Source organism: Vanellus vanellus (assembly GCF_965231255.1).
Source record: "Vanellus vanellus genome assembly, contig: HAP1_SCAFFOLD_2088, whole genome shotgun sequence".
Taxonomy (NCBI): domain Eukaryota; kingdom Metazoa; phylum Chordata; class Aves; order Charadriiformes; family Charadriidae; genus Vanellus; species Vanellus vanellus.
Window position 1 is genome coordinate 1 of NW_028127674.1, and position 18,181 is coordinate 18,181.

Here is an 18,181-nt window from a genome sequence, read left to right on the forward strand (position 1 = left end):
GGGGGAAGGGGGGAAAAAGGTAATGGGGAGGGGGTGGGTGAGGGGGGGGGCAGGGAAGGAGGGGGAGAGAGAGAGAGAAGCTTTATAAAACTAAGATCTTAGGAGGGGGGGGGAGAGAGGGGGGGGCTCAGCGTTTTAACGGCTGACCGGAGAAAGGAATTAAAATGCTGTAATTTCAAAAAAAGAAAAAAAAAAAAAGAAAAAAAAATGCAAAAAAAAAAAATTAAGAAAAAAAAAAAAAAGAAACAAACAGGGGAAAAAAAAAAAAAAAAAATAAACCTCATGAGTGGCCGCGGAGAGCGATGGAGGAACCGAAAAAATTTACAAACTAGTTAAAACCTGGGGCTGCTGCTAAAGGGGCTACACAGATGGATGGTGAGGTGAGGCCGAGGGTCCGCGCCGGGGCCCCTAGCTGCTTCCCATGCCCCCGGTCTCCGAGGAGAGCCTGCAACGAAGAAAAGGGCGTCAGAGGGGGGGGCCCCCCACTTTTTTGGGGGAGGAGGAGGAGGAGGAGGAAGGGAAGGGGTGTAAGAGAGGAAGGGCGGCCCCACAAGGAGGGCTGGAGCCTCCCACCCCGGGTAGGGGGAGGGTTGCTTTTTTTTTTTTTTGGGGGGTGGGGAGGGTGGTTTTTGGGGTGCGGAGGGGGTGGTTTGTGCACAAGCGGTGGGGGAGATGCAGGAGGAGCGCGTTCTCCCCCCAGAATGGGGGTGGAGGGGTGACCCCCCCCCCCGAGCACAGCAGCAGATTGGGCTCCAAGCAGCGGAGGGAAAAGGGGGGAGGGGGGAGGCAAAGCTTTTTGGGGTGGGGGGAACCCCGAGGGGAAAAAGGGAGGCCGAGGGGGCACCCCAGGGTGGGGGCAGGCAGGAAGAGGGCAGCGATGGCCATGGGGGGGGGGCAGAAAGCAAGACTGGGGGGGGAAGTAAGGGGGGGGATATACCCCCCACCAGGAACCCCTCTAGGGAGCACCAAGGGGGGGGCACCCATAATGCACGGGGGGACCCCAAAATGCAAGGGGGGGGGGGGGGGGCACCACAAACAAGCAGGGAAGACCCCCAGGACGACCCTCCCCAAGTGTTCTCTCTGCAATTTAAGAGGGTTTGGGGGGGGGGGGGGGGGGTGTTATCCCAACTTAGGTGGCAGTGAGCCTCCCCCTCCGGCACGAGGGCGCCCCTCCCCGAGGCTCAGACCCCCCCCTGGAGCCCCCCAACCCCGCTTCCCCCCCCCAACCCCCCCCCCCCCAGCACAGATCTAGCAGAGCACATTCTCACCGTGGCAACTTTATTACAGGTACAGACATTAATTAAAGAGAGACAGGCGAAGGGCGCGAGCCCCCCCAGGAGAGGCGGCGGCAGAGGGGGGGGGGAAGGAGACACGGCACCAGGAATGCAATTACCCCCCCCCCCCAACTCATTCATTGGGTAACAAATCCCTCCCCCCACCCCGCTCCCCCCCCCCCCAAACCCCAAAAAACCGCAATTGTGACCAAGCTACTAAAAAAAATAATATGGAAAAAGAGGGGGGGGGGGGGGGAATAAAAAAAAAAAAAACCAAAACAAAACAAAACAAAAAAACCCAAACAACCAAAAAACACAACCCCAAAAGCGACGGCTACGAGCTGGCGGGACGGCGAAGGAATCGATGGCATCGCTCGATTCCAAACCGGGTTTAGGACACCGGGAAAAAAAGGGTCTCTCGACCGGCAAGAAAACGCCGTTTTAAAGAAACATCACGAGTTCACTTTGGAGTAAAAAGGAAGAGGAGGAGGAAAAAAAGATGATGAAAAAGGAGAAAAAAAAAAAAAACCAAAACAAAAAACCAACCAAACCAAAAAAAATAATTAGAAAAACCCCTAAAAACAACCCCCCCCCAAAAAAAAAATAAAAAAAAAAAAAAAAAAAAAATCGCTCTTCCAAGTCTCCTCTACGGGGTCTCCGTGCTGCCACCGATCTGCTGGTCCTCTAAGGCCACAAGCAGAGTCAGTAAGGAGAAAACCTCTGTTTTTCCGCTTTCAGTTTGTTAGTGACACATGGCACCGCTGGAGCGGAGGTACCCTTAGCAGCAGACACGACATTTAGAGCCAGGAGAGGGACAGGTTTCATGCCAAGCAGACTGGAGACACAAGGGGCGGTCGGAAGAGGGTTGGGGAGGCTGGCGGGTGCGTCGGAGGCCCCCGCTGTGGCGAGCGAGGGGGTGGTGGTGGAGGAGGAAGAAGAAGAAGGGGTGGAGGGTTGAGAGAGGTTGATGCTGAGGTGGTCAGGGATCGTGACGGAGGCTGCCTGGGAGGAGGGTTTAGCGCTTTCTAAACTGTAACAGAGGAGAAAAGGAACAAAAAAACAAAACAAAAAAAAAAAAAAACAAAACAGGAAAAAAAAAAATATACGGGTGGGTGGAAGGGAACACCACAAAAAAAAAAAATAAAAAGGAAAAAAAATAAAAAAAAAAAAAAAGCACAGGACAAACAGCGTAAAATCGCAGGAGCTGAGCTCGGGGAGGGAGGGAGGGAAGGAGGGAGGGAGCGGTGCTGCGAGGCCGCAGCCGGCGCGGTTTGGTATCACCCATGAGCCACACCGGGACGCCGTCCCCCTGTCCGTCCGTCCCCCTCCCCTAAAAAACACACGCCTGCGCACACCCCGGAGCTGCCGGCCGAGCCGTGGGCTCGGCAGCGGCCCAGTGCCTCGACGCGACTGGTGCGGAGCAGGTGGAGTAAGCCAAAAGGAAAAATAAAAAAAAAAAAACAAAACAAAACCAAACCACCAAGAAAAGTGAGGAATCGCAGGCGGCTTCTCCTCCGCTCCCGCATGGATGGGGCCAGAGCGGCCGTGCCACCACCACGCAGCGGGGACACGTCCCCACAGGGGCTCGGGGGTCACCTGGCTCTTCTCCCTCCATCCGCAGCCCCCCCCCCCCGGGGGCTGAGGACGGCGTTCCCGACCCGGCTCCGTCGCAGGAGAGAAGGGAACGTCGCGACAAAACGGGTGTGAGCAGACGGAGCCCCGAAATCGCCGCTGCGGCAGAGGCAGCCGCAGCGTGCCGCATGGCGGGCAGGCGGCCAGGCCGGCGCTGGGCTGCCGGGAAGTCAACCGTGTCCCCGTCGGGGCTCATCGGTCGCTCCGAGGGATCGGAGTGGAGCCAAAAAAAAAAAAAAAAACCACCGGTGGGTGTGTGTGTCCCCCAACACCTCCGCCCTGGGAATCACGGCAATCCCGCTGCGGAGAGGCTCGGCACCTCCACAAGCGGGTCCAGGGCAGTCCCTTCTCTTATCAACCCACTTCAAAAATAAAATAAAAATATAAATAAAAGCCCTCGTCACGCAAACGCCGCATCGGAACAGCACAGCCCTAACCGCCGAGAGCCTGCCACGGCTCCTACGCAGCCCCGTGTTCCCCGTGACCCTTTTCCAGCCGGGTCCGTTATCCTCCAGCTTCCCACAGACCGGGGAAGCGACGGCAGCAGGAAAAGGGGACAGCAGGCGCAGGGAGGGGGAAGGAAAGGAAAAGAGGTGGCGGCGGGGAAAGAAAAACGAAAAAAAATTAAAAATAAAAATATAAAAGGGGAGGGGGGGGGAAGAGAAATCCCCTTCCCCCATGAGTCGGGGCAACCCACGGCGCGGACGTGCAGTGCCAGCCCTCCCCCCCCGTCCCCGTACCGCCGAGCCTCGTCGCTCGCAGACTTACCTGACATTAATTAGATACTGGGCCAAGCTAATGCTCGCTGCAGATCCAGTTATGGTAACCTGCCTGTCAGTAGATCCTTCCACTGGATTGGCAATTTTGATCTGCGCCCCAGACATCTGGCGGATCTCATTGATTTTGGCGCCCTGACGCCCGATGATGCAGCCAATCAACTGGGGGAGGGAGAAAACAGCTTCGTTAGCGGCGCGTTAGGAACCCGGCGCGTTAACCCGTCCCTCCTCCTCCTGCGCAGGGACAGAGCTGGCACCTCCTGGGAGGGGGTTAAGGGGCAGAGAAAGGGTTTTTCTGCCTTAAAACTGGCCGGAAAGGGGGAGAAGGGATGCGGGGCCGGCAAGAATGGTCCGAGGATGCGGTTTAGGGTGCAGCCACAAGTCGTCCCCCCCCCCGCAGCGCCAAAGCCAAAAACGGGCAACCCCGCACCTCATTTTGTTAGAAATAAAGAAGGGGCAGATCCCGGTGACCCACAGGGACAAAAGGGGGGGTGGCCACCAGCCCGCTGCCCCACCACCCTCCCTCCCCGACAGGGTGGGGGGGGTTGAATGGGAACGGGATCCCTCCGGGGATACTCACATCGTTTGGAATGGTGAGTTCGTGAGAGGTGGTTTGAGCGGAGGCATCCAAACCTGCTTCGAGAGAGAGACAGAGAGGGGGAGAAAAAAAAAAAAAAAAAAAAAAAAAAAAAAGAGGAGGAGAAGTTGAGGGGGGGAGGCGGTGGGAGGGGGGGGACGCAGCACAGACAGACCGCAGCAGTCAAGCCAGCATTTGCTGCCGGCTTTTCACGGCTCCCTTGAAAACTGTTTAAAACAGGAGGGGGGGGTAAGGGCAGAGCAAGCCGTGAGGTTTACACCAACCCTCCCCGCTGCTCCCCAAATCACCTCCCCGCTCACCTGCTTAATTCCCCCCCTCCCCACCCCCCACCGCAGCCCTCACCCTATAACCTCATTCAGCCCAAATTTCTCTCCCCTTTATCGCCCTACACCTCCCTCTCCCCACAATGTCACCACGGGATCTTCCGTCCGGTCAGGACAATCCCGGAGTAACGCGTTCTCACTGCGGGGGCTCCATTTGGGCACTGGGCTCCGCTCGCCCGCTCCGTTACCAGCTTCCAAGGGCTACGCTACCTCCCTCCTCCTCCTCCTCCTCCTCACCACGGCCCCGGCAAGGCAGTGCTACGCCGGCCGGCACGGACACCGCGAGGCTGCTCACATCTCGGATGGGGCCAAGCGCATGCGCTAAGTGAGTTTTTGTTTTGATTTTTTTTTTTTTTTTAACCCCCATTTTTAATAGATTTTCCCCCTTTTCCCAGCTCGTTCCCTGCTACAGGGAGCAGCGGGAGCCTAGAGACGTCACCCCAGGGCTTCGGCGGGGGGAAAGCCTGGGGACACACCGGTGGCCGAGACGGTTTAACGCGGTGCCGTCCCCATCCCGGTCAGCGGTTCTGCCGCTGGCCGCAAACCGGGGCTCGACCACCGCAGGCGATGCGTTTCCAGCGACTCTTGGGGCAGAGGGGAAATCGCTCCCCGCACCTTCAGCATGTGGTTTGGGGGCGGCAGTTGGGGGGGGGGGGGGGGGTTTAAAGCCAGCGGGCCCCAAGGCTCGTTAAGAGCCCTCCAACGAGCCCTGCTGCTCTCCGCTGTCCAGCTAACTTCTGGGGCACGTACAACCAAGGCAGTCAGTACCTCCAGCCCTTCTAAGGCTCCCCCTTGACCCCCCCTTTCCCCTCCCATCCGTGCACAAAGGCGGGCAGCATTTAACAGGGAGAACGAGACCCCAGCCAGTATTAATACACAATAGAATAACTACAGATTTTGTTTTTTAATCATTACCCCAATAGCCTTTCACCTCTGGAGAGCTGGATTCAATGCCTGTTAAGATACAAGTGACAATGAGTTCGGCTGTCTCAAGTTTAGAGCCCCAAACGGATTATTTTAGCCATCTTAGCAAATCTACAGCAAAATTTGGTATGACTCAACAGTTGCCTGCTCAGGACTGGAGTAGCCGGAGGGGAGAGAGAGGGTGCTGCGGGTCAGGGGGGTCTCCCAGTGCATTGGCAGAGCTGTGGAGGATGGGGTGAAGAGGAAGGAAAGCAGCATGGAGGCCCTGTCTGCTTGGTGGTTTTAGGTTTTCTGTTTGTTTTGGTTTTTTTTTCTACCCTCTGCGGCCCCCCACAACTCGCAGAGGCCACTACCAAGTCACCCCCAGAGACGTCGCGACAAAAATCGTTACCTGGCCAGGCTCAGCTCTGGGGGAACGGTTGGTTTGGTTGGTGGTTTGGTTTTTTTTTTTTTGGTCTTTTTTTTGCGAGCGCGAGACCCAAGCGGAGGCCCCGTTAGAGAGGAGCCGAGCGGCGGCTCACGGGCTGGCCTTTGGCCCACGCTAGCGTACAGAAGAGAGAAGGAGTTTCCATACCACTGAATCCAGTGTTGCCATGAGACATTGGAAAGTGTGACTGTTGCATTGCCAACTGGTGCAGCTTGGTCAGCTAGAAGGAAGGGAGAGGGGGGGGAAGAAAAAAAAAAACAACAACAAAAAAAAAAAAAAAGAGAGAGAGAAAGAAAAAGGCTGATGTTAGCCATTTCCCAAGCCCAAGGGGGGGCAGGACTCGCAGCACGCACATCAACACAGTCACTGCCAGTGGCACCGGGTCCCCCCCTCCCACACCAGCCCCTCCACAAAGGTCCTCTCCACACCCGAGAGGAGGAAGGCACCAGGCCAAGGTGGGCTCAGGGAGGGGAGGGAGGGGGGGGGGACTGCGTCCACCCCCTGGTGAAGCGAGGTATGAAAGGAGCTCAGGGAGAGAAGCAGAGAGGAGCAGGAGATGAGACGGCAGGGCGCTCACACCACACCATGCAGGGAGCGGCAGCGGGGAAACAGGAGCGGCACGAAGGGAGATGGGGATGGAGCCCGGCTCGGTTCAGCCCTCGGAATAGCTCCTACAGCCCAGTTTCCTCCTCACCCTTCTCCTTCCCTGGCCTGGCGCGTCAGAGCCCCCCCCTCCCTCGCTGCTCTAAGGGTGCCAGGACCCGCACCAAGCCTACAGGATGAGCATGGGTGCCAGAGGATGGTGGTGGCTGACAGCAAGCCGGGCCAGCGCCCACGGGAGGGGTGGCCACTGCCTGGACTGTCACTCCTCTCCCAAACTGTCCCCGACAAGCTGGCAGCAGCCTGGGCTGGGCCAGATCCAGATGGACCCCCCCCACACCGACCCCCAAAACTGCCACCTGCGACTGCTCGCTGGGCCAGCTGTCCCCTGCCCCAGGAGAACCACCATGACAGTGAACCATCACGTGCCATTTTTTTTTTGTTTTGTTTTCTCTTGATGGGCTGCGGGCCAAATTCAAGGGGACGGGGTGGGGGGCAAGGGAAAAGCTGGAGCTGGTGTGAAATGCCAAGCCAGGGAGAGGCGGGTCAGAAAAAAAAAAAAAAAAAATATATATATATAGGAGGAGGGAAGTGTCAGAAAGAAGGTGGGGGAAGGAAAAACGGAGAGATCTGAGAGCAGGTGAAGCTGGATGCAGGAGAGCAAATGGAAGGGAGGCGAGTTTTTTGGGGGGGAGTTCAGATCGGGTCGAGTGTTCGGCCCGAGCTGACGGCTAGCGGCTCAAGTCGAGAACGCACGGAGAAAATTTTTGGAAGGGGTGGGAGGGGAGGAAAAGGGGTGGATTTCAAGACAAGAAGTTGTAAACAAAACTTACATCTGGCTGTGGAATGGCATACTGTCCTTGAATGGTATAGGCCTACAAAAAGGAGGAAAACAGTCCTATTAACAACCATCGGACAGCCACCCAGGGACAGACAGATTTCAACTAGCCAGGAAGTCAGAGAGCCAAGGTGGAGAGTTCTCCGGGGCGAGGGAAGTGGGGCAGGGAGAGGCAGGGGACGGATAAATGCTGTAACAAGCAAGTTTCTAGACGGGCGGTTACTCAAATTGGCCTTACGTGGCGGTTACAGGGAGGGAGTGGACAGTATGGCGCCGTCCCCCCCAAAAAAAAAAAAAAAAAAATAATAAAAATAAATAGTAGTGGCAGACAAAAACAGAACGGCTGGGATCTTGATGAAGATGTATGGTGTGGTGGAGTCCGACAATGCTTCTAGCCCTGCGCCCCCCGCCTCGCCGACAGGGGAAGATCTCCAACGCCCCCGCCAGCCCTGCTAGCTCCCGGCCCCTTCCTTTCCCCGGCTCAGCAAATCACCCCCACCCGCTCTCCCGCCCCATACCACCCCCCAACCCCCCCTCAAAAAAAAACCCCAAAAAACTAAAAAAAAAACCAAAAACAAAAATTAAAAAAAAAATAAATAAAGAGTCCCGTTCCGAGTCCTCTCGTCACTTCCGCACGCCTAGGAAAACGTCGCCGGGCAAGCTAGAGGTAAATGCTGGAGCTGGCTACCGATGCTAGACAAGGCAAAAGAGAGGCATTCGGGGCGGGGGGGGGGGGGGGGTTTGGGGGGGTAACAAGGCTGAGTGCCTGACCTGCCACAATTCCATGTCTTGAGGTTAAGGGACAGCCACAGACTTCAGATTCCTCCTGAAGCTACCCAGAAAGGGCGAGTCACTGGCTGGGGCCTGGCTGGCTAAGGTGTTTGTTTGGGTTTTTTTTTGTTGTTGTTGTTTGTTTTTTTTTTTTTTTTTTTGGGGGGGGGTGGGGGTGGGTTTGGGGGGGGTTTGGGGGGGTCTGGGGGCAGGGGGCAAGAGGGGGGGGGGGGGGGGCCGGGCAGGTGGGGGGCGGGTGGGTTAGGAAGGGGAGAGGGGGGTACACAGCCTCACTTCCAGGTCACCGGAAGAACTGCAGCCCAGGCTGGAATTGGCCCAAGTTCGTTGCCATGCAGTGGCTGCCGGGTGGCCTGCGTGAGGAGAGGTTGGTGGGCTCAGAGTCCAGTTCCCAGTGGACAGGAGTCCACAGCACAAAAGCCACCGTTGACGGTTTTGGGGGACGGGGACGGGGATGCCACCCTTGTTGGCAGTCTCAGAGAGGCCAAGGATTGAACGGGCCGTGGAGACTGAACTCCCCTCTCACCTCCTGAGGTGGTCCCTCCAAGTCAGAGTTGAGGCACATGGATGGGGCGGTGTGGGGGTAGCTCGCACTGCCGCTGCTGTACCTGTCCTGTGGATAAATTAGAGGACTTCAGTCTCCAGGGCTGTCAATCCGAAACCTTTCGCTAACACCAAAGTCACATCGACATTAGCTCTGCTTTTTCGAGGGCTAACCCTGCTCTACGCACGACTCTGAGCTTGCAAAGACAGAGCGCGACACCGCCGGGAGCGGGGCCCGGACGGCTGCATCGGGCTGGCCGCGGCCCTGGGCCAGGGGAGAGGGGTGGAAGAGAAGGAAGGGGGAGAAGAAAGGGAAGGGGAGGGAAGAGATGCGTGGCCATGGGAAGCCTGCTCCTCACTGCTCTAACGGGGAAGGCGGCCTGCTCCCGCGCCACGGGGGGAGCCGCACGGTACGGCCCTCCGCTTGCAAAAGGCGCGGGGTGGAGGGCACAGACGTACCAGCCAGGCGCTTCCCCCGGGGCGCAGAGCGGCGGGAGAAGCTGTCGGAGAGGCAGGGAAGGGGGGGGGGGGGGACGGACTGACCAGGTTTGGGGAAGGGAGAAGGAAGAGGCAAGGGAGGGCAAGGGGTGGGGGTGGAAGGCCCGAGGCGAGGAAGGGGACGGCGGCAAGTCTGTCCCCAAAACAAGCATGGCATGCCAGCCTGGCGAGGGGACAGGGTGGGTGGGTGGGTGGGGGGGAGGGGGGGAAGAGCAGAGTCAGGCCTGGCTCTCAGGGAGGCCGGCGGCAGCTACCCCCTTCCCTGCCCTACAGAAGCCTCCATCAACAATGCTGGACCCTGCCTGCGCTGCCGGAGGGGGTCCCCGGGTCGGCTAGGGGCTCCAGGCCCTGCCAGAACCCACCCCGGAGGGGTTCTCCCTGACAGCAGGAAGGCAGCGGATGCGTTTGCACGAGTCGCCGCATTTTATCCCAGCGTTACGGCAGCCCTGGGAACCGCAGGGTGGGGAACGGGTGACTCGCACCCAGGCCTGAGCCTCCTGCCTTGCCCGGCGGCCCGGATAGGACAGTGGGCGAGGACGCCCAGCCAGCATTTCCCCCCCACTCCATACACCCCCCAAAAAAGGGCCGGGGGGGGGCATTTCAGGGCTTTACAGCAGACAGGATCCCAAGGGAGCCCTGTCACCTGTAACCCGGCTCGGCAGCAGGGAGCGAGCAACTCCCCCGGATCGGCTCAGCGCAGGAGAGACTAAATCCCACCTCACCTGATGGCTACTCCTATCTGATACCCTCCCCTCGTGCAAGATGAAACCTTTCCGCACCCCAGGCTAAGCCTTCGCACCCCAAAAGCCAGCCCCAGAGAGCAGAGAACCACCCCCCGCACCCCTCCTCCCCAACCTTCTGGGCCAGTCACCCACAACACGTCACACCGAGTCCTCAGAGCCAGCTCCAGGCAGAGGGGCAGAGCCTGGATTTGACAGCTGGAGTCTCGGCCTGATTCAAATCCCCCACCACCACACTGGGATGGTGGGTTTTTTTGTTTTGTTTTGTTTTTTAAGCTGGTTAACTCCAGAGCTCTTTACCAGCACACCCTCCTCCCCAAACCAGCCCTTTTGACCCTCCCCATCCCACCTCTGCCCTCTTCCATCCCTCAGCGAGGAAGGCTCGGAGCAGGCTCTGGGAGGCAGAGGCCAAGCAGAGCCGCTCTCCACTGGAGGAAGCGGCGTGGGTGACAGGCACGCAGAGCGGCTGATGGGCGCTGGCAGCGTGGCAGCTCGGTAAGACACCCCCCGCTTTTCCTCTCCCCACCCCACACCCCAGGAGCAGAGGAGAGGCCTTACCTGACCGCCTGCAAAGATGACGGGAGAGCTGGATGGCTTGGGTCGGTACGGGATGGTGACGCCCTTCGGGGGAGACTGGGTGACAAGCAGAGAGGAGAGGTTAGACACCGAGCGCCGCTGGCACTGACAATCCCCTCCCCAAACCACACACGCCAACACTTTGGGTTTAAATCGGCCGTTTGGAAGGATGCAAAGCAATCCTATTTCTTTCCCCATCCCGGGCACGAGGCCGAGGGAGGACAGAACAGCACGTGAGGGAGGCTCGGGACAGCAGGACACACTGCTTAGTGTCACCGTGCTGGGCAGCACGACTGGTCACCGCAGAGCTGCAGGTGACACCATTAGCTGGTGAGCAGCTCCAGAGGCCTGGCTCGACCCCGGTTTTAAGCGGCTCCAAGCCTCACCTGGATGAGGCTGTAATCCCCAGCTATTCCTTTATCCCCCAGCAACCATTTCTCTATCCTCAGCGGTTTCCACTCATTAGGAGGGCCGCGGCTCGCCAAGGGCAGCAGGGATCCCTGCGCTGCACGTGCCTCCCCAGGGGAAAAACAGGCCCCGGGGTTGGGGGAGGCCCTACCTCAAGCATGACGACGCAGATCTGTTTGACGCACTCGATGATGGACTGTGGGATCCCAGCGATGGTGATGGCTCGCTCGGTTGAGTTGGGCAGCATGTCTCCTGCCACCTGGACCTGTGCCCCCGTGCTCTGCAAAGTTTATGGTTAAAAATAGGCGGTCAGACCCCAGGGAGGGCTGTGACCTCAGCGACAAACCCCGTGGCTGGGTTATACATAGCCAAAACTGCCCCCCCCCCCCCCCCCCCCCCTTTCCCCCCCCAAAATAAAAAGTCCTTTAATCCTAGCTGGAAATAATTTGGTCATTGGGAGCCCGGGGCAGGAGGGAAGGACCTGGGCTGCAGCCTTTCCCTGTAACTCTAGTCAAGCCCATCTCTGCAGCCAGAGTTAATCCCCCAGCAGCCCGGGGTCAGCAGCACCCGGTGCTAAGTGGCATTACCGAGGACGGCACAGGCCTGGCAGTGCATTCCCCCCCCCCCCCCCCCCAACAACTGGGAAAATGCTGGGGAGGGGGGGGGAGAGCAGGATTGAGAGCCCGGGATAGAGGGAAGCAGGAACCCAGGCATCCTGCAGCAGGGAACAGCGCCGGGGGAAGGGGAGGGTCTGCCCCAAGTCTCAGTTTCACAAGCACTAAAAATACGAGGAGCTCTAAAAAAGCCGAGTGATGCCATGTCTCTACTATGCGGTACCACCCAGGGAGGGGGCTAATGCAAGGATTTACCCCTGGGGGCACCCAGACCCCCGTGTATCCCCACCCCAGGCTGGCAAACACACACCTCTCTTATCTCTTTGATCTTGCAGCCTCCTTTCCCAATGAGGGAACCGCACTGGCTGGCGGGTACCACGAGCCGGAGGGTGACTGGGGGCCGGCTGGCAGCTGTACTGTTGGTCATGGAGCTGCTGATGTCCTGCGAGGAAGAGAAGTTACTCAGAGGGGTCAGCCCGGCGCGGTGCCCTCGCCGGAACGGCACGCGGGGAGGTGACGTGCCCAGCAGAGGGACGGGGAGGATGATGCTGGCACAGGCAGACCAGGCCAAGGTGACCCTGGGGCTCTCCCAGTCCTATTTCCCAGGACTTCATTAGCGGCTCAGAAACAACACGGCCACATTTCGGTGAAGGAAGAAGCCAAACTCGGTTGTCTGAATGAAAATTGGGGGTTTAACCCCCACCAGCCCAGCACAGAAGCACTGGCTGGGTCACACCACAGCTGAATGGGAACTGGTGATGCTGGAGGGTGACAAGTGGTCAGGGGCTCAGTGTACCCACAGCTCCCAGTTCAGCACGGAGCCTCCAGTTTTAACGTGGGGGGTGAAGGCAGGAGCCGCTGCGGGGAAAACAAGCCCGGCGCTGATTACAGCGGTCATGTGCTGGCAGGGGGAGGGGAGGCACAAGGCCACGGCTCAACTGACCTACTAAAATAAAAGCTTTAACTCCGAGTCCAGCGCTTGGAGCGCCGACAGCCAGGAGCCACGCTCAGATGGGGAGCCCTCGGAATACTCCACAGCTCTCGGGAAATGGCAGAAACAGCTCTGGGCTCAGCAGCCTTTTAGGCAGCGGCGAGAGCAGAGAGGTCTTGGGTACAGATCTGCCAGCACTGGGCTGTCTCCTCCCAGGGAAGCATCCCAAATCCGAAGGGCAACAACGGGATTTTTACCCCCACAGGCGAGATGAGGGCCACAGAGCTCTGCCCCGCACCAGGCGAGGAACGCTCATGCTTTCCAAACAATGCGGAGCAGGATGGAAAGCTCCTCACCATCACATCCTCGAGCAGGCTTTAACACCCACAGCCGGGATCCAGGTTATCCAGGATCAACATCCCCCCCAGAAGTCACCGATTCAACACGACCAGGGGCACGATGCAGCTCCTCCTTCAGTGCTGCGCAGCCGCAGCCCCAGGACCGCTCCTCAGCAAGGCCGGAGATGGAGCCAAGCCCCCACTGCCCACTGAGGCACGCCAAAGGGGAAACAGCAAGGCCACCCAGGAGGACAAGCAAAGCCAGGGGAGTTTTGAAGCCCTGCTCTGTTTTACGCCATTTAACCAGTGGCCACGGGGTGTCTTCAGCCCAGGAAAGTCCCTGGGGGGCTCTGGCACTCAGCAAGGAACTGCTTAAGGACAGCTGAGTGCACACAGGGAAGTGTTGCTATGTGGACCTTGACCCTGCTCGGAGCCGGGCAAAGAACAGACCCTACGGGGAAAACACCGCCAGCCCATGCGGAACGAGCCCATCCCGCTGCTCATCCCCAGGGGAAGAGCTTTTCCTCGTGCTCCGGACCTCCCACTGCATGCTCTGGGGCAGATCCCAGGGTGAATTTATCTGGGGACAGGGGTAAAGGATGACTGCAGGCAGGGCAGCAGCCCGCTGCCCCCTCACTGCGGGCAGGGCAAGGGGTGGGGAGGGCTCGAGGTCGCAGACACACCTCTTCCAGTTTGTCAATGATCATCGCAAACGCTTTGAAGATGGCATTGGTGGGTCCAGCGAGGGTGATGATCCGTTCGGGGCAGTTCCCTTCTGAGATGTTAATGCGAGCACCGCTCTGCGGGAGGAAAACGAGGAGAGGTCAGAGCTCCTGACCCTCCCCAACTCTGACCCCTAAAAAGCAGCAGTGGGTCCACAACCCAGCTCGGTTCTACGTGAAGCAGCCGGGATTCCCCGCCGGTGATGAATCCTCCCTCGGCTCGGCTCCGGGCAGCCATCTTAGCCTTCTCAGCTTCCTGCCCAGCCCTGCCTACACCTCCCAGCATGCCTCGCGCCTGCGGCTCCCATCTGCTGCCGGTGCCGCTGGCACCGCTCTGCCTGCAAATTCCTTTTAAGGCCCACGCCGCCGCGGCCCCGTCAGATCCCCCCACGGTTCCCCCAAACCCTCCCGGGCCCGAGACTCACCTCCTCACGCATCTTCTTCACGGACTCCCCTTTCTGTGCGGAGGGAGAGAAGGGAGAGGCGTTAGTGCAGCCATGCTGGGCAGCGCCCGGGGGGAAAGAGGGAGGCAGGGTGAGGGGGGGTTGGTGCTCACTTACCTTCCCAATGATGCTTCCCACCTCCTGGAATAGAAACAAAAGAGGGAATTAGTCAGTGCTTAAAAAAACTCTGGGAGTCCCAAGCTTAAACAACTCCCTTTTACAGCTGAAAGAAGTTTCTCAGGACCCCAAGTATCCTCCCTGAGACATACTGACACCTTGCTCCTAGCTGAGCTCTCCATCAGGTCGCTTTTCCCCCGCTCCCGGGCTGTTATTTTTATTGATGCTCTGGGCTTTTAAAGCACTGCCTGGCTCATCATGAGATATCCAGGAGCCGGCCGGGTGCCAAGGAGGCACATTCCTAACCCCATTGCCTAATGGCTGCAATAACAAGGCAGCTCGGAGAAGTCTGACCAATGCCGATTTACTGCCATGGAAGCACCCAGTGTCCACCGAAGCTGCGGGAAGGGTCACCCCTGCATCGGGCAAGGGGGTTTCAGCACAGCCCCGCCTCCCACAGATACACATACCTTTCCATGCATAAGTAGTCGGATGGTAAGCGTGACATTTAAACCACCTTCAATGACACCGGTGTCCATCTTGAGCTGCGTTGGGTTGAGTCAGGCTTTGTCAGTGGTCAGATCTTTGGTCACTGGGTGAGCAGAGCTAAGAACGAGAGAAGTGTTGCGTTTGAGGAGCTGTGCCAACCCTCCCCAACTGGTTTCTCACCCATCCCAGAAGGATTCAGCATCTCTAAGGTGTTTTTTCTCCCCCTGCATATCTCCCTGACAGGTTTAGGGCTGCACTCTGCTCCAAGCGGTGATCAGGCAAGCTGATCCACAGTGGTTCAGCTCCCCAACATGCTGATCCTCCTGCCAGGAGTTTTCCAAGGCGGATGGGCTGAACTGGCACAAGCCCACCTGCATCAAACAACAGCCGCGAGGGCCTCGCTCATCCCCTGCCTCTTTCCAGCCCCGCTCCTCGCACAGGCTTCACCTACAGCTCCAGGGAACGTGCCTCTACTTGTGATCCCCACACCTTAATCTAGATTACAAGCTTTCCTCCGCAGCTGCGTGTAGACACACACGCGCCAGACAGAGCGACCGCCCCGTTCCCCTTTGGTTTAACCCGCTTGGGGAGCCGGGCTGATGAGAAAAATCAAATATAATAACTTCTTTGCGTCCTGAGCCTGCGTGGGGAGGCCTTTCAGACTGGTTTCCAAGCTGATTTACTCAAACCAGATAAGGCCACATGAGCACACGATCAGGTTTCAAACAACCTGCGGCCTGAGTCGACAGCAGTTGCAAAACACCACGACCAGCCACCAGCTCGACTAGTCAGCCGTTTAACTTTAAAAATAAATTAAATAAATTAAATTTCAGCTCTTGTATCTATCAGTCCAGCTGGTCACCGCCCCATCAAAGTTTAACCAAGCCCAGGGAAAACAGGAGCCGGGGCGAGGGCAGGGGGATTAATGTGGCAGGGGAGTGTGCCAAGCGGGCAGCACTGCCGTGCTCCGGGTTAGTGCTCTTTTCAAGTGGAAGCCGCTGGCATGGAAGGGATTTTTTTTGCCGTAGCGAGGAGTTACAACCTCCATAAACTCAGCCTGACATCCCATCAGATCCAAAAAGGCGCCCGTTTGCCTAGTTTGGAAGGAAGGGCTCAGGATCTGAGCCTGGCAGTGGCAGAGCGAGGAGGAGAGTCTAGACCCAAGCCCACGAGTCGGTTGTTTACGAGTTTCCCGGTTCACCGGAGGTGGCAGAAGCCTTGCTGGCACCCGCCGCCGTCTCTCCAGCTCTGAACCCACTCCTCCTCCCACCAGTTCAGCGTCCCAGTTCGCCTTCGTTAGCATTAATTTGCTTTCCTGGCAGCGGTTCTGCCAGTCAAACGAGCTTGGGTCGGTTACGGGGCCGCTTCACAGCCTGCCGGGGACAAAAGGAGCCGACCAAACCTGCCGGGGGGTTACGCAAAGGAGAAGCCAAGCCGTGCAGGGCAGGCCGAGGCCGGCAAGCAGCCGCCACTCCGATCCTGGCTCACAGCGAGGTTCTTCCGCAGGAAAACTTCCCCTAAACTTCTCCTTACCTCCATCTGGCAGCCCTGCCTGCCTCCACGGTGCACGTGGAGGGCCCAGCCCCTGCCCGCTGCCTGTACCGGGATCAAACACCCACCGGGGGCCTCCCCACTCAGGATCCCGGCCCCAAACTGGGACCATTTTGGAAGGAAAAAGTAGTTGCCGGGGCAGAAATTTGGCTCCAAAACCAGCCGGTCCCCGAGGAAACATGGCTCCAAAACCAGATCATCCCTGCGGGGGGGGTCAAAAAAAAATCTCCGGGGCTGGAAATGCCCACTCCAAACCCAGTTCATGGGCCAGGGAGAGGGGAAAAGGGGGCAAAGAGAGGCACACACACCCCCCGGGCCCGGCATTGAGCCTCCGCACTCGGCCTGCCCCAAAAATGGGGGGGGTGTCCCCCCAGTCCCAGGATCGCGGCTCTAAACCGACCCGGAGGAGGGGAAAAGGCCAAGTCCCGGGAGCGCAGCTCAGCCCCGAGGAGTTGGGGGGTGGCTCCGGACCCCGAACCAGGATGGGGCGGGGGGGGAAGGTGGCAAGAGCAAAAAACCGGCTCCGCCGCTCTGAAGACACCCCAGCACCCGAAGCGGGGGGGGGTGTGGGGGGGTGGAGGACATGACACACACCCCGGCACGGGATCGCGGCTCCAAACCGTGCCGGTCCCGGTGGGGTGAAGGGGGAAACCCCCTGCTCCTCGAAGGGCTGTCGCCGCCCGTATCGTTCCTCCCCCACCCCGGGCGGCCGCGCCGCGAACCGACCCGGGGAGAAAAAAACAACTCGGGATGGCGGCAAAACCGGGCCCGGGCGGTTAAAAAAAAAAAAGTAAAAAAAAAAAATTAAAAAAAAAAATCAAGCAAAAAAAAAAATTCCCCACAAAATGCAAGAAAAAAATTAAAAGAAGTATCTCCCCCCCCGCTACCCCCCCCCCCCCCCGCAACGGCTCCGTACCGGAGGAGGGGGGGGGGGGGGGCGGTGGCGGCGCCATGTGACGCACGCGGCTCCCCGACCCCTCCACCCCGGTCCCGGTCCCCGCGGGAGGGGGGGGGGGAAGGGGACGGAGGGGCGGCGGCGAGCGCCAAACCCCCCCCATACCCGCCACCCCCCCCCCCGCCCTGCCGGCGGCGCGCGCGCAGGCCGCGGCCTAGGCCGCGACTAGGCCGCAGGTAGGCCGCGGGCTGGCGTGAGGGCGCGGCCGGCGGCGGGCGGCGCGGGTGAGCTACGCGAGGCCGCGGCTCCGCGGCCGTTGTGGAAGTGGGAGCCGGATGGCGGCTGGTGGGGGGGTTGGAGAAGGGAAAAGGGTCGGGAGGCGGTGGGGGGATGGGGGGGGGGGGAGGATTGGGCCTACCTGGAGCGGCGCCGGTAACGGCGGCGGGAGAAGGGCGCTCCGGGCGGAGCGGGAGGAGGGAGGGCGGGGAGGAGGGGAGGGAGGTGGGGGGGGAGAGGGAAGCGCGCCGGGGGGGGGAAGGGGAGGCGGGCGGGATGGCGGCGGCGGGAGGCGGCGGCGGCGGCTGCTCCTGCTGCGGCGGCCGCGGCGGGTCTGGGAGGGGGCGGCGGGAGCGGCCCGATTTACACCCCGCCCCGACCCGGAAACGGACGCCGCGCACCAGCGAGGCGCGGCGGGGCGGGGATAGAGCGGCCACCCCCCTCCCCCTCGCGCCCCGCCCCGCCCCGCCTGGCGAGTACCAACGAGAAGTGAAGGGGGGGGAACGGGGGACGGGAGGGTAGAGCGGCCACGGGCGGCCGCAGCGCCCCGGCGGCTGGGAGGACTTCGAAGGCGGAAGGGGTTGTTGGGGGGGGGGGGAGGGGGCGATGGGGCAGGAATCGCAGAACCACAGACTGGTGAGGGTTGGAAGGGCCCTCTGAAGCCCCCCCAGTGCCACCCCCCGCCAGAGCAGGGGCACCTCCAGCAGTGGCACAGGACACCTCCAGGCGGGTCTGGAATGGCTCCAGAGTGGGAGACTCCCCCCCCCCCTCTCTGGGCAGCTGTGCCAGTGCTCTGCCGCCCCCACAGGAGAGAAGTCCCCTCCTCAGGTTGAGATGTAACTGCCCATGGTCACGTTTG

General features: G+C 59.7%; 1 protein-coding gene across 6 annotated transcripts; it reads right to left on the minus strand.

Annotated features, from left to right (window-relative positions):
* Positions 1–6: 6 nt before the first annotated feature.
* Positions 7–17,589, minus strand: PCBP2 (poly(rC) binding protein 2). 6 transcript variants are annotated; one of them, XM_082500920.1, is made up of 15 exons: positions 17,465–17,589; positions 14,582–14,717; positions 14,112–14,135; positions 13,977–14,009; positions 13,513–13,629; positions 11,871–12,002; positions 11,098–11,226; positions 10,521–10,595; positions 8,708–8,794; positions 7,388–7,429; positions 6,102–6,174; positions 5,519–5,557; positions 4,263–4,315; positions 3,675–3,844; positions 7–445 (listed from the first exon to the last, which is right to left on the minus strand). In XM_082500920.1, the coding sequence occupies exons 2-15, from the start codon at positions 14,648–14,650 to the stop codon at positions 409–411; spliced, it is 1,080 nt and encodes a 359-aa protein (XP_082357046.1). In that variant the 5' UTR covers positions 14,651–14,717; positions 17,465–17,589; the 3' UTR covers positions 7–408. The 6 variants fall into 6 exon arrangements, with proteins under 6 accessions (XP_082357046.1, XP_082357049.1, XP_082357048.1 ...); XM_082500923.1 differs by lacking the exon at positions 8,708–8,794; XM_082500922.1 differs by lacking the exon at positions 5,519–5,557.
* Between the last annotated feature and the right edge of the window lie 592 nt (positions 17,590–18,181).

What these genes read in the sequence shown, in the direction of transcription:
- PCBP2 (XM_082500920.1), bottom strand. Translation starts at nt 14,650, where the DNA reads ATGGACACCGGTGTCATTGAAGGTGGTTTAAATGTCACGCTTACCATC. An exon ending in AGATCAAAGAGATAAGAGAG is followed by an intron (nt 11,227 to 11,870) that starts GTGTGTGTTTGC and finishes TAAACTTTGCAG; the next exon opens with AGCACGGGGGCACAGGTCCA. An exon ending in TCTGCGTCGTCATGCTTGAG is followed by an intron (nt 10,596 to 11,097) that starts GTAGGGCCTCCC and finishes CTTGTCACCCAG; the next exon opens with TCTCCCCCGAAGGGCGTCAC.